Genomic DNA, 14,306 nt, shown 5'->3' with positions numbered 1-14,306 from the left:
GTGACGTCACCATTTGGGACTCCCCTAATGGCGGCGGCCTGGTCCCGGAATTCCCCACCCGGCCGGCGGATAATGAATTTTCTTTTGGCGAGTAATATCATATACAATAAATATTACGATCAATATCCATTGTAAAATGAATAAACTACCGGAATATTATAGCTGTAATTGGTGTTTCCTTTCCCCTTTAAAGGACAGTACAAATACTTAACTCTCCATCATATCTTCTTGGTCATATATCAGGAGAGTAAATATATTCATGATATTGGAAAAAGTAGTTTAAGCAGAAAAGCAAGTACTTTTCCGTCTTATTTCCTTTGCTTTTAATTCAACCTCACAGGCGATCAGCAGACGGTGGTGGAAAGATTTAGAAAACAATACATGGAACTTAAATGAAATGGTTTAAAAGTCGGACTTGTAGAGAGTAAGTGAGAAACAAAAGGATTGCTCGATATGATTTGGTTACAGTTTAAGGTTTGTGTGATTTACCACATTATGAAAAACATTGAGGTTTCCTGGGGATGAAAGTAAAACAGGAGACAGGATTTATTTTCATAGAGCATCTTTATAGAAAACATTTCTTCACATTTTCAAAAAACAGTTTTGCTTTTTCACTTGTTCTCTTTTTTTTAAAGAAGTTTCTTGTTTTTTTAAAGAGAATTATCCTTTATTTTTATCTGCTCAAGTTGAACATGTTTAACATCCATCTGTGTCAAGGCTCTTTGCCGAGTTGCTGGGGTTCCCAGGTGTCTGATAGAGGACACACACTGACAAACGCCAAGAAAAAACTTCTTTTTTTCCCAACTTGTTAAACCCGTGTTTGAAAAGGTTTCCCAGCTGCCACCAGAGCCCACATCCAGCCTCCAGTAGTCACCTCCCTCCACTTCAGCAGCATCCAGCTGTATTCTGAAGGCACCTGTGTTATCAGCGCTTTGCTTGACATGCTCGATATGCACTTGTTTATTTTCTACATCTTGCAGCTACTAATTCTAAAGTCTGTCAAAACTCTACGTCTACCTGAGCTACAGCACAACAAGCAAGTCCTACCGTCAAACCCAGAAACAAAAACTATAAAAATAAAAAAAAGACAGAAAACAAGATACACGCGTTTCAACGAATAGTTTGCACATTGTTCTGCTTTGCAAATTGTACCGTGGATTTCTATAATCAGCTTTGCTACAGCTCACAAGAAAAGCTTAGACACAGCTTTGAGCAGAACGTCTGAACTCATGACCAGTGCAGATCGACTGGGAATTTTGCATCCATCCAATCCTTCAATTTGCTTCTTTAATGACCTTTGGTCTGAAATTCCCCGGGCGCCGTACATAATGGCAGCCCACTGCTCCTAACACTAGGATGGGTCAAATGCAGAGAAACTGTTTCGTCACATAGTACCTGTACTACGTAATGACAATAAGTTGAATCATCTTCTTCTTCAATCTTCAAATTCAGTCTCTGATTTGATCACTTCTGAAGCGCAAAAAACAATCATTTAGCGAATGGCTCAGCTTAATCCTCAATGACTTCCTAAGTTTAGTTACACGTTTTCTTATCAGGCGTAAATTATGTCTTGAAAACATTATTATCTTCAAAATCCTTCTGTGTGTCAGCACTGACCTGAACGTAACAAGTAGAGCAATAATTCACTGTAATCTGGGGTTGAGAACAAAAGCTAATTTGAAAGTTACACGACAAACAGTCTCAAATATTTTTTTCACACGTCATACAGTCGAGAAGAAAGGCGTCGGACACCGACACCGTGCGTCTCAATGTCTACTATTGAGTTACCTTGCATTATAAATATATAAAGTTTAAAAAAGTGCTTATTAAAAGAAACTATAGTGATGTGATAACTTCCAGCAGTGTCACTGTGGTGTTTGTTCTTGACCAGCATTAATACGAAATGTTAGGGAGGGCGAAACGGTCGTCCTTCACGGTCCACTCACTGTCCTCCTCCAACACTGACGAGGATTGTCAACAAAAATAACCTGGTCTCCCGTTAACATTCAACGTGTACAAAACGATATTTTTTGGGGAAAGCATAGTTAATACAAAAGGAGACCGATCAAACTAAGGAGAGTGTTGGCCGCTGTAACACTGCTACTACCGAGCAGCTTCGTACAGAATGAACACAAAACAAAAAAGGTACACATTGAAACATCTCTAGGAATAATTGCACATAACGTTTGAGAGCCGAGATGTCTGATGAGAGGACTTCACAACAGGAGAATCTGCATGAGGAGGGGGCGTGGCACACTATGGTATAAATACATTACATCTGAGAAAAAGAAAAGCACATTCATGAGGCACAGCTACAAAACCATGAGCTCTGTGTCCCTAAAAGTGTCCCTCTCGTCCCACCGTCTGCTGTTGAGATGTCTTCATCCTCGCGTCTCTCTGTACCGGCGGAGAGTTATTTCACTCGGTGCCTCTCCGAGCGCTCATGCGATCATGTACTGAGTGATGGCTCTCAGCGCGTAGAGCAGCTCCGCCTGCAGCCGGGCCTCCATGATGAGCAGGTTCACGTGTATCTGAGGGGAGGGGAGGACATGGGGTTCACTCAGAGCGCCTCACAGGGTTCAGAGTAAACAATGAGGATTAGGACGGCACCAAATAGATAGAAGCCTAGTTCCTGATATTGATATTCTGATTGAAAAGCTTTGCCGATTTGTTTTCTTTTTAACGTTTAGTCGTCCTGTTTAATAGCCAGTATTTCTGTACAGTTGCAGACACAGAAAAGACTACACTATTATTATTAATGTAATACTATGATTATAATTACATTCGAGTGGTGGCTGTGTATGATTTCCCCATCATTCCACAATCCAAACATTCACAATAACCTCAAAAATTCAAAAACTATTGAAAAAAGAGATACGTTTGTGCACAGATGGAAGGCTGACAGGCAGGTAGGCCATCCAGTTATTTTAGCCGGGCCGGCTCAGATGATTGGTCGTGCTTTTTACAGTACTACGGCTTCCACAGATGGATTTATTGTCAAAGCATTTAAGATATTCATTGCTATCGGGATGTTAAGAGCATTCCATGGAATATAACAAAAAGTGTTTCTGAAGCGAATTACCTACCCCACCTTTAAGCCTTTCAAAAAATAACATTTTCATTGCATTCAAAAAACCTGTTAGCTCTCCCCAGTGGCGGTTCTACAACATTTTACATGGGGTGGCAAAGGGGGGGCAAGAGGTCATGCCAGGGTGGCATGGGAGGGCGGGCAGTATGTGGTATTTTATACTGTATATATAACCTATTTATTGTTAAATCATGCCCTAACACAAGTGTTCTTAATTCACAAGAGAAACAAGGTGTTCAGACAAACAAACTAAAATATAGTACAGTTCAATACTCATGATACCCTAGAATTCTGTTTACCGTAAGTACAGTAAAAGTACTTAGTTATAAATAAGTACACAAATAACATCACCCATCTCTTAAGAGAGCTAAAGGTGACCGGTGCAGAAACATGTGTCAATACTAAGAGCTGCTAGATTGTGTTGCTGTGATGGAATATGTAAGGAGAATAAAAACATATCATGTGGTCCAGCTGGAGTTTCATCTGCCTCCTGATCCCTGCCTCTGTCCCTCTTTCTGACACTTCATCTTTATTCCTCACATAAATGTCTTCTTCTTCACTAATGTCTTCATCTCCTCCTCTTCCTCCTGCTCTGACCCTCCTGGTCTCTTCATCTCGTCCTCTTCCTCCTGCTCTGACCCTCCTGGTCTCTTCATCTCCTCCTCTTCCTCCTGCTCTGACCCTCCTGGTCTCTTCATCTCCTCCTCTTCCTCCTGCTCTGACCCTCCTGGTCTCTTCATCTCCTCCTCTTCCTCCTGCTCTGAGCCTCCTGGTCTCTTCATCTCCTCCTCTTCCTCCTGCTCTGACCCTCCTGGTCTCTTCATCTCTCTTTTCCTTTTCCTCTTTCTGTTCATCCTGATCACTTCTCAGATATGTCTTTGTGTTGTTTGTTGACTCACTCCAGCTACTCTGGCCTGCAAGAGTCTACTTGTGAAAAGCATTGGTACAAATGCTTGTATAACTTTACACGTTAGGGCCATGTAGCTAATAAGTAGCCTATAATAAATATAACATCAGAAAGTATTTATCAAACGCACACAGGCAGCTGTGTTGAGATCCAGTTTGACGGTAAAGGATATATCCTGGTTTAATTTATCTGGCCTCATTGCTGTGATGTGTAATTTACGTGGATTTAATAGTACCGCATAGTTTAGCAAATAAAGTGATCGATCTCCCAGCTAGCGCTGTCTGCGTAGTATTTTGTAACGTAACGTCCCAAACAGCGACCGTCTGTTAAACGCTATCGATTCAAACTGCAGCGTTTTATAAAAAAATATATGTCAATGTCAATCTCTGATCTTTAGTAAAAACAAAACTAGTGGAAGGGGAAATGCTCCCAGGGGAATGTGATCCACCTTCAGGTGCGGGGACAGCTCGCTCCCTCTCTGCAGCGGTGCGAGCCGCTGTCCCTGTGAACCCCGCTCCGCAGTTTAATGCAGGGCCGTAGCTGCGTTTTTAACGGGCCTAAGATGATATTTTAAATGATTCTGTTTTAATTAATGCACTGCTTGTTTCGTTGCTTGAGAAGCTTGTGGACATAGTGTAGGTTTGTTTCTACAAGTACAGTTTTAGGGACACAAAAGTTAGGGGGGAAGCTGGGGGGGCAAGGCTCTACAGTTGCCCCCCCGTAGATCCGCCCCTGGCTCTCCCTCAGTTAAAAGTTATATTCATAAAAGAAAGTGAAGGAAAGAAAGAAATTCACTCTCGAATTCTGATAAATCACTATTTAAATTAAGGATTTTGTATGTGGATTTTTTTTTAATGTACTTCTAGAGTAGTGACGTCACAAACAAAACAACATACACATAATGCTTAAATAAAACACCTCTATGGAGGCTTCAAATGTAGCAAAGATAGTCGGTACAGCTGTGTTAAAGGGGCTCTTACCTGCTCTGAAGGTTTGAGCGGAGCCAGACTGAGCGGACACACTGGAGTTTTGGTGGCGTCTGGAAAGCAGGCCACAGACTTGATGTACAGCTTCAGATCCCGCTCCAGCAACTGGTTCACTTCTCCATAATCATAATCATCGTACCTGTAACCACAAACAAACATTCATTTAATCTACTAAACACAAAAGGAAAACAGGGCTTTAGTTCGAGTCTCAAAGGGTGTTTGTGTCTCACCGTATTCCTAACACGCAGTGGATGTAGTTCCAGATGGCCCTCTTCAGGTCGGGGCTGTGCATCGAGGGGAGGGTCGTCACGCTCCTGAATCTGTCGTCCAAGAGGTGGCCGATGTCCGAGTACAACCTGTTGACTAAGGAGAAGCCGTGGTCCTCCCATGAATAGTCCTGCAGAGAAAACAACACATCAAGTCAGCAAGGTGGCGATGTTAGTTAAAGATCATCAAATATTAAAGTGCGGCAGTGGTTCCCAACCCACGTCCTTTTGTAAGCAGTTCAAATAAGACGGTTGTTTTTATTTGAATAATTTAAGAAGCCTTAAAGAGGTGAGATGTGATTTAACAAAGATGGAACAAATCCCAAAGGTAAAAGGAAAAAACAACATCATTTTGTAAGGCCATTTTTTCTCTGCTTCTCCAATAGTCTAAATCATTTTGTGATTTTGTTCCTAAAGAACCATAAAGTATGGCATCAGGATCTCAATGGGGTCTGTGGGACGAAGTCATGTGTAAAAGAAATGGAAGGTATTTTCTGACGCCGTGGGATAACGAGCCCTAACACCCACTGTGACAGATGTCCGATCCTCACCTGAACTCTAAATACTTGAAAGTGGTCCTCCTCTCTGCGAGCAAACTCCTGGTAGCATAAGTCGGGGTCTGTGATGAAACGTGTGGGGTCTGCAAAGCATATCATCTCCTCCTCTTCTTCCATATCTAAAAAAAGAGACGATGAAAGTAACAGCGATGGAGGGGAGGCAGAGGGAGTGCGTCAATAAATGTAGATTGCTCGAGTTTCACACCATGTGACCTCAAATGTAGCGCTCGAGATAACCATCAGAAGTGAGGGGGAACATCTGAGCGGGGGTTTCTTGCCTGTGTGTTTCTGTTGGTTACCTGTTTGCTGGAGTCCTTGTGTCTGCAGCAGCCGCTCTTCTCTCTTCTCTCGCTCCTCCTGAGACTTCTGAATCTTCTCCTTCAGACACACCATGTCACAGCTGGAGTCCAGAGACTGTCCACACAAACACAGATAAGGTTTAATAAACCTTTAAGCATTTTTACAGGAAGGAACAGACACCAGGCTGAACAATGAACAACCCAATATTACATTATAGATTCAGATGCATCTGTCATTTACACAAAGAGCTCTGTGATGCTGTATCAGATTAAAACCCTACTGTACACTTTTGTAATTATAAAAGTATATTTTATTCATGTTTGCAAGTGGAATATTTGTGTGAAACAGTCTACTTTGTTCTGCAATTATCAGTGATTTTCATTTGAAGAGAATACAGGTCTGATTTGTTACCCGTCTTCTCGTTATGTGTTCAGAGGGAGTGGCGAGCGTCTGAGGCACGTTGGCGTTGCCGTTGGCAGCATCGAAGGGGCAGAAGGTGGGCGGGGTGCCGTTAGGAGACTTGGAGAGAGAGGCAGGGTCTGAGTCTGTGTCACATCCAAACACAAAGCTGCAGAGGGAGTGGCAGTGAGCGAGGATCACCACGGCCTGCACCAGCTCCGCCAGAGACCAGCACTGCTCGCCCGCCTTCAGCAGCGCCTGACAGACAGAGCTCAGGGTCAGACACCTTTTAGAGTTCTTTATACTCGTTAGTGTGCATCTGAGCAGGGTGATTGATTAGTGTAAACAGAAACTGAAATGAGCGGTGAAAATATCTTAACTCAATGAAAATATATTGTCTGGTTATTTAAAAAAAAAAAAAAAAAAGTGCAAAGAGAATGAAAATAATTTATTTTAGTTTAAGTTTTCTATTAAATATCAATTCCTAAAAAAGAAGACGTGACACTCCAGCAGAGGGCACTGTGCTTCACAATTAAAACCTTTCACACACAGTCTGGATTTGTAGAATTTGATTACAAGAAAATGATTTGAAGAAGTGTAATAAACAAACTGCTGTCAAACGTGTATAAAGACTAAAACTAGCAAACGCATACTGAAAACTTTAATTCATAGGTTTATAACCTTGACCCTGAGAGCTCACTTCTGTATTGTGTATTCTGTAAGTTGTAATGAGTAATCATTTGATACTTTCTTGTTACGCTTTATTTAAAAAATGATTGTCTACGTTTTGCTGTGCTGTACCTGGATGTGTGAGCAGGCAGTGAGCCAGGGTTGGTGGGCCAGCACTTTGTTGATGTGGTCAAGCAGACGAAGGCGAGGGGGGGCTGCCTCCAAACCCTGCAGCCACACAGGGTCCCCGCCCACCCTCAGGAACTGGGCTGAGTGCAGGTACACCAGGTAGTTGCAGTGATGTCGCGCTGCAGCCTGAAGGGCAAGGTAAGAAGAAGTTCAGACATTTCTCAAACGAGCGTGTTATTCTTTCATTTTGAATAATACTTCTATGATCCCTGCTGGAGAACAGCTTCCAAATCGATTATCGGTTTGTTTACAGTACAATGGCGAGATCCTGGGTTTGTATCAACGAGATGAGAAAGGCCACTGACCATGATGGCGATGTAATGGCGGTACGGCAGCGGCAGGGGCCCGTCCATGTGCAGGATGTAGTGCTGTGTGCGCAGGAAGCTCTCCAAGTACTGCGGGTGAGAGGCCATCTGCTGCGACACGGCGTCCACGCTGCCCCTGCTGACCAGAGCCTTCATGAACAGCAGCGACACGCGCTCCTTCTCTCCGTTCACCATCACCTACAGAGAGCAGGCAGAGAGGAGAGGGTTTCTGACGGGACAAGCACAATCTTTGTTCCGTTTGTTGTTGCAGTCAAATCGGGGGATGATTTATAGCTGTGATCATGTGTTTGATGCTGAGGCAGAAGTCATTGGACCTGAAACGAGGTACATTTATTGACTTATCCAGCAACAGAAAATGAACTGGTATACATTGTAATAATTCTAATAATTGCTTAAATCAGTATATCAGCAAAAATCCCCCAAATAAACGGATTCCAGTTGATCGGATATGGGAGTTTTAAGTAATAAAACTAGATGAATTGATAAAGAACGAAAACCTTATATGCAGCCATAAATGTCAGATAAATGTGTACTCTGTGTAAAACGTTTCCAATAAAATACTGCTTACATATAAATGGTGATAAGACGTAATAAAACAGTAACACAGGGCAGACTGTCCTTTCGGTGATTTATTAGAACTTATTTTATAGCCAAGAAAAGTTGGCTCAAGATAAAGTGCGGCTTCAGCGTCCACACCGTGTGACGACGGGCACCGACTGTGCTTTGGACTGGAGTCATGTTCCACACCTTAAATCAGCTCATGAGTGTTGAAGGAACAGTGGCCGCGATGCTGGGATACCGGCGCCGGTGGCAAGCCAGTGCATTCCTTACATTATTCTTTCTGCAACTAAAACAAGCAAACAAAGTGCTCAGCCGCCAGCCCCACAGGCACCGAGACACCACCTTGTGTTGGCTGCAGCAGGATCTGAAGCCTCATAAACATTATCATTACTACATGTAGCTGAGCCATATGGGTATCCACATCTATTAATTAAAAGTGGATGCAGTAGACAAACTCAATAGATGGACTGATACAACGACGCAACCAGGAAACCATTACACCCAGGGGAAAGGGGGATTTAATGCTGGGTGGAACCGCAGAAGAAGAATCTAATGTGAAATGTGGGCTTATGAGGCCTTGAAGAGGGAAGCTCCGCAGTAGCAAAGAAGTGGATGAGGCCAAACACACAAACATAGGTGGGATTGGGCCGAGGAGCCCGAGGCCAAGAGAAACAGACCCATGAGGAGAGGGAAGCTGTCCTGCCCTCATAGGCACAGCCATTTATTTCCTGCCTCGCCATCATACAATGGCCTCTAGGAAAAGCCTTGGGCGACGACTCAGTTTGCCTGCATGTGAAACCTGAGAGCACAGCGCTGATCAAAACCAAATGCTTCACTGCAGTTGGAATTGTACGAATGTTGGCGAGGACTTGTCGCAGCACAAACTGCTGTCTAGGATTAATCCTTTCCCCGACAGCTCGGCTCATGTCACGGATAGTCAGAGAAAATGTCCACGAGAGGACCATGTTACTTAACTTGAGCCAAGCACGGCTCTTTGGTATTCACCACCATGTTTATCTGGCTAGTGGCTTCGTGTGGTATTTCACTTCTCTCTACAGTGGACGAGGGTTTGATCGTGCACAAGACTCCACCTCTTGACCTATTTACGCTCAGACCTAGAAACACACATTAAATCAATCTAATGATGATGTGTATTTTAGCCTCATCTCATAGTTTATATAGAATGGAGGAAAGTCAAGAGGACGATTAAAAGGCAGTGAATGAACTGCACTAAATAAAACCTCCTTATAGTCGGACCCTGACCCACTCTGGTCTGTCAGCGGACATGAGGACAGGCTGGAGGGCAGAGCACACAGGTGCCTGCCAATCAAAGGCCTCCTGACAAGAGCACATTCACACAAGTATCTCTCTGCAAACACAAGAGCTGCTGATTAGTATTCTGGGCTGCAGAATCTACGTTACTGCTTCATCAAGCACCAACCGGCTCGGTCACTTAAAGGAAAAGGCCTTACAGAGGTCGCTGCTTTGAGGTCGACTTGTCAAGGACTTTTCATGCAGGGAGACCACTAATTCTGTCCAGCGTGTCACTATAGATCGCAACATAAACAGATTATGACTGATCCATGTGAAACTGTTCAATCAACGTCTCTCAGTTTAATTTATAATAGTAAAACCACACACTCCTTAATCAGAGGTTTAAGAAATGGTGGTTCTGTAGTCAATGTATTAACCTGAATGATGTTATGTTAATAGGACAAGTATCAATATTTGAGTTAAACATTAAACAGTTATTTTTCAGTTATTAATGAATTAAAGTGACTGAAGAATGGAGACCAAGATGTACACACAGTATTTAGATGAAACATCTGCTTATGTAACTGCCAGTATGTGATGGCAAGCTGACACTTGTGCCACTATAACAGTCAGCTGTTGAATGATTATCACTTTTTTGTAATGTACAGAATGTGTTTTGTTGCAGTGCAAAGCTGACGGTATGAATGCAAAACAATAAATGTACTCCGGGTCTCAGATTTACGACCTGTACCAGACGTCCCAAATGCAACACTGGAAATATGGCGCCTGCTTATGAAAAAAAACAGACTATCAAGAAAAACTGAGTCTCTGGCAAAACCTTATCAAAGTGGGTCATCGTGAGCAACCAGGTGACGCAATGAATGTGGGCATAACACAGACTGCTACTTGCTCCAGTAGGGGCTGTGTGAGCTCTTTGTTCACAGTGTGAAGGGAAAACACAATATCTGCATAAGCTTGACTCAGAAAATGTAACTGTTGCTGTTAGAAAATGTTCAAACTGAAATGAGAGAATGGGCTGCACAGCCAGATGATAAACCCACTGCTATTTTACATACAATATGTAAGCATGAGAACACAAACTCCTCATAGCCAGTGGGCAAATAAATGACTAGTTTTGTCATTAATTTGATCTTCAGCCAGTGTCAAATCTAGAAACAAGTAACAAGACTTACTCATGTACAGACAGAGGAGACGGGAATTGTCCTCACCAGCGTCTCCCCATCAAAGAGGAAATTGGTGTTTCATGAAATGTCATAAACATGTCTGGACAAATGCGACAGAAAGCCAATTCTGAAACAGGAACTAGTTGATGTGAGCACAGCAGGAAATAACACATCCTACAGTTTTAACTGAGTGAGCTGACAGCTTAACATGAAAGCACAATTGAAAGTCAGCAGTCAGCAGCTCGAGACAATTTACAGTAAGTTGATGATTATGCTATGTGTCATTTTGAAAAGATTCCAAGATTTTGAAACTACTGAAACCAAAACAAAAAGCATCTTAAATGTCTGACCAGTAAAGCAATGAATATTTCGTTGTTTCCCCACATCCATCCCAGCCCATTTATCAAATCAATACTTGTGATTAATACACCCAGGGAAATAAGGTTTATAGACATGTTTTGCAGAGATTGTGTCCAGAGACACCCATGCACTTTGCTTCGTGTTTTTTGCCTGCACACAGCCGTACTTTTGATAAAGCGATACGCTCCTTATTGTCCACCCACAGGAAAAAAACACCCGCATTAAACAAAAAGAAAAAGCTGTTAACAAGCATATTTTGGTTTCACATAGAAGCAAACAGTCTCATAGAGAAAGATATTAAGGCTTTGTGCACACAACCCTATTCATTCTGCTTACAGTACGCCCAGCAGCGAAGGATTTGGAAACAAAGCCATTTTTTTCCTAGTCAAAAACAAGCTTGGGGGTGACAAAAGCGAGAAGGCTCTGTTGATATTGAAGCCCTGCTCTATTCAAATCAAAAGATGAATTCAAACTTGTGGCCTGGTTGCAAAAGATAGAAGAAGAATGAAAAAGCTGCCTGTTGTGGGAAAACATTTACAGGTGAAGATCATTTGACATTCAAAAAAAAAAAACGTCCCTTGCCGCCACAGGAGAGGTCATTTGTATATTGATCAGAGAGCAGCAAGAGGCAGGGATGACATGAAAAACAGGAGTGACGTCGCTGAAGGGAGGAAAGGTAAATGCAGACAAAGAGCGGCTTTGATGGCAGGCTGACAAACAAAACAGCAGCACTGTACAGGCAGGAACATGAAGACGTCACACAATGATGTGGGAAAATGATGCAAGCAGTCCTCTAAGGGGAATTGTGTCAGTTTGAGATGAGACGTGCATGTGTGCATGTAGTGTCTCTACAGTAGGAGTGTGATTTTGGTGGGCTGCAAGAGGGGGGCTGCTGCGGATACAGGAGAAGGACATTCAATCTGCATTCCAATTGAGCCTGGAGGGGGTCCGTCCTTATCCTGCGCCGGCGTTCTGGCAGCATTAACCCCCCCCTCTTTAAAAAATTACCGGAAACACAAGCAGCCAGGGCCGGTTTTGGCCTTGCAACCTGAACTCAAGAGTGTAACGCAAAACAAACCAGCTGCAGCCCAAAGATGTTTTGAGAGGGGAGGAGAAGAGGGGAGGGTAAGGACAGCAGATACAACACAACCAAGACAAACAAAACACTGTGCTGCAGGATGACAATAAGAAATAGGGAAAGCCGAGCCCATATACGGCAGATGAATTATTGGACCTGTCAGAAAACAAGGCAGGCAGGTAGAGCAAAAGACGGATAACAAGGTCATTCAAAAACAAGCCGAGGGTGAGCGGGTTATAAAAGCGGGTGCTCAAATGTGGTGTTGCTTAAATTGCCTGCTATATACTTCTTTATTTTAAACAGCTTTCGGGTGCAATGTCTGTAAGGAGCTGTAGTACTCATAGGGTTATTATGGTTTGCATAAGCATAGGTCTCAACAAAAATACACATTGTTTGCCATTTAGTTATAACAATGACGTACTCAAATGGCCTGTACAGAAAAATGCAAGCTGAATGTCAATGAATATGAACATAACACAATGAGAAGGGTACTGAAAGGAACACATATTGGACTTGAACCCAAAGTGGAGGGTTTTGAATCCCTTGTTGCTCACATTCCTCCCTGTTTTGCTCCATTTCTGGACTCTAATCTGCAGCATACATGGCTTTTTGGACTGCACTCGGGACAGCGCCCCCCTTCTGTTGCAAAATGGAAAAACAGCCACAGAGGAGAAAAACAACTTTGATTGGCAGTCCAGTTCAGCCAGCAAAAAACAGCACAATAAAAGTCGCCAACATTTATAGCGTCTTGCAGTAAAAAGGACTGAACAATCCCCATATGGCCTCATAGATTAAACGCATTTACACTGTCCGGTCACCTAGAGCATTGCTTATATATTATTTATGGTGAATAAATGTCACTGCATTACTCCACAGCCACCAAAACTGACACACTTGTTTTCCTAAATCTTCAGATGATGTCATCGTCACCTATAGATTTCTCCTCGTACTGCAACATTCATATTTGTTACTGCATTTAAACATTAGTATTTGACTGTGAACCTTAAATATAACCATGTACTGTAAAGGAAAGCACTCAAATCACCACTGATGAACCAACAAAGGAATAGTCTTCGTTACATGGATTGTGAAGGCATAACATCACAGTGGCTGCACAAACAGATTTTGTTCATATTAATGTTTTACGGTAGCTTGTTATACCTTGATATAGCTGACATGTAAACGGCTGGAGATGTAAAGGATTAAAGGTGCCTTGATGATGATAAAAAGTGGCAGCTCATTACCCCCAATTAAACAATTAAAACTATGTTTGATTGTCTTTTCAGTTTGATTCAACTCTAGCATGATTGCTCTATATACCGTTAGCTAAGTTAGCTAGCTAAATCAGTTTGGTAATGCTATTTTTGCTCACTAGCTAGCTTCTAGTTGACAAGTAAAAAAGTTGAGATATTTAAAACTGTTTAAAACTGCAATAGTCATATTGTCAATAAGCTGTTTCCTGTCTAAACATGCTATTTAAATTTAAAAAAGACAACAAAGCTAAATGAAAGAGGTGGTTAAGAGACGAGTTGTTACTCTGATATAAAATAATCCCTTTATCAAATGAATGAACGTTACCCAGGCGACACAGTTAGCCGTTAGCTTTAATTGTGCTGAAACTATTTCCAACTGCTTCGTCTCTTGTCAGCTTACCTGTTTGTGCACGCGCTGACACTGGGTTCTCAGGGGGTACTCCATTTTACTCGTACAGATGATCATTTTCCAATAAAAGTGTGCTACTGCATGGATGCGGCTCTGTCTTTTCCTTGGTGTTTTCCAAGCTATAGCTAACAAAAGGCAAGACGAGCCTGCCTGCCTGCCTGCCGCTAGTTGCAGTCAGCCCGTCGCTCTGGAGCTGAAGACTGGGACAGCAGAGCAGAGAAACCTTCCACAGGCTGACAGCTCCGGTAACAGTGTGGCCAATCAGCGCTCAGGGGGCGGGGCTACGGGCTCATATCAATGCTAATGAACATCTGCAAACAACAGCACACACAGTCCCACTTTACAACACTTTACAACACTGTCCCAACCAGTGTTGTAAAGTAACTAAGAGCATTTACTCAAGTACTGTACTTAAGTACAATTTTGAGGTACTTTACATGAGTATCTTCAACAAAAACAACCTGACTCAGGGACAGCTTTATTATCCCACAGGCCATAGGACTATAAAACTCCTGATCTT

At 42.6% G+C, this 14,306-nt stretch overlaps 1 protein-coding gene across 2 annotated transcripts; it reads right to left on the bottom strand.

Moving 5' to 3' along the window:
* Positions 1-545: 545 nt before the first annotated feature.
* On the bottom strand, positions 546-13,983 carry si:zfos-80g12.1 (sestrin-3). Of its 2 annotated transcripts, none has more exons than XM_034202923.1 (9): positions 13,778-13,983; positions 7,667-7,864; positions 7,305-7,487; positions 6,516-6,761; positions 6,104-6,218; positions 5,799-5,923; positions 5,212-5,378; positions 4,976-5,120; positions 546-2,531 (listed from the first exon to the last, which is right to left on the bottom strand). In XM_034202923.1, exons 1-9 carry the CDS (start codon positions 13,841-13,843, stop codon positions 2,442-2,444), a joined length of 1,335 nt encoding a protein of 444 aa, XP_034058814.1. In that variant the 5' UTR covers positions 13,844-13,983; the 3' UTR covers positions 546-2,441. The 2 variants fall into 2 exon arrangements, with proteins under 2 accessions (XP_034058814.1, XP_034058817.1); XM_034202926.1 differs by lacking the exon at positions 13,778-13,983 and adding an exon at positions 10,696-11,107.
* Positions 13,984-14,306: the final 323 nt, after the last annotated feature.

This window comes from Gymnodraco acuticeps, unplaced genomic scaffold (assembly GCF_902827175.1).
Source record: "Gymnodraco acuticeps unplaced genomic scaffold, fGymAcu1.1, whole genome shotgun sequence".
Classification (NCBI taxonomy): domain Eukaryota; kingdom Metazoa; phylum Chordata; class Actinopteri; order Perciformes; family Bathydraconidae; genus Gymnodraco; species Gymnodraco acuticeps.
This window is presented reverse-complemented; position numbering and strand designations above follow the sequence as displayed.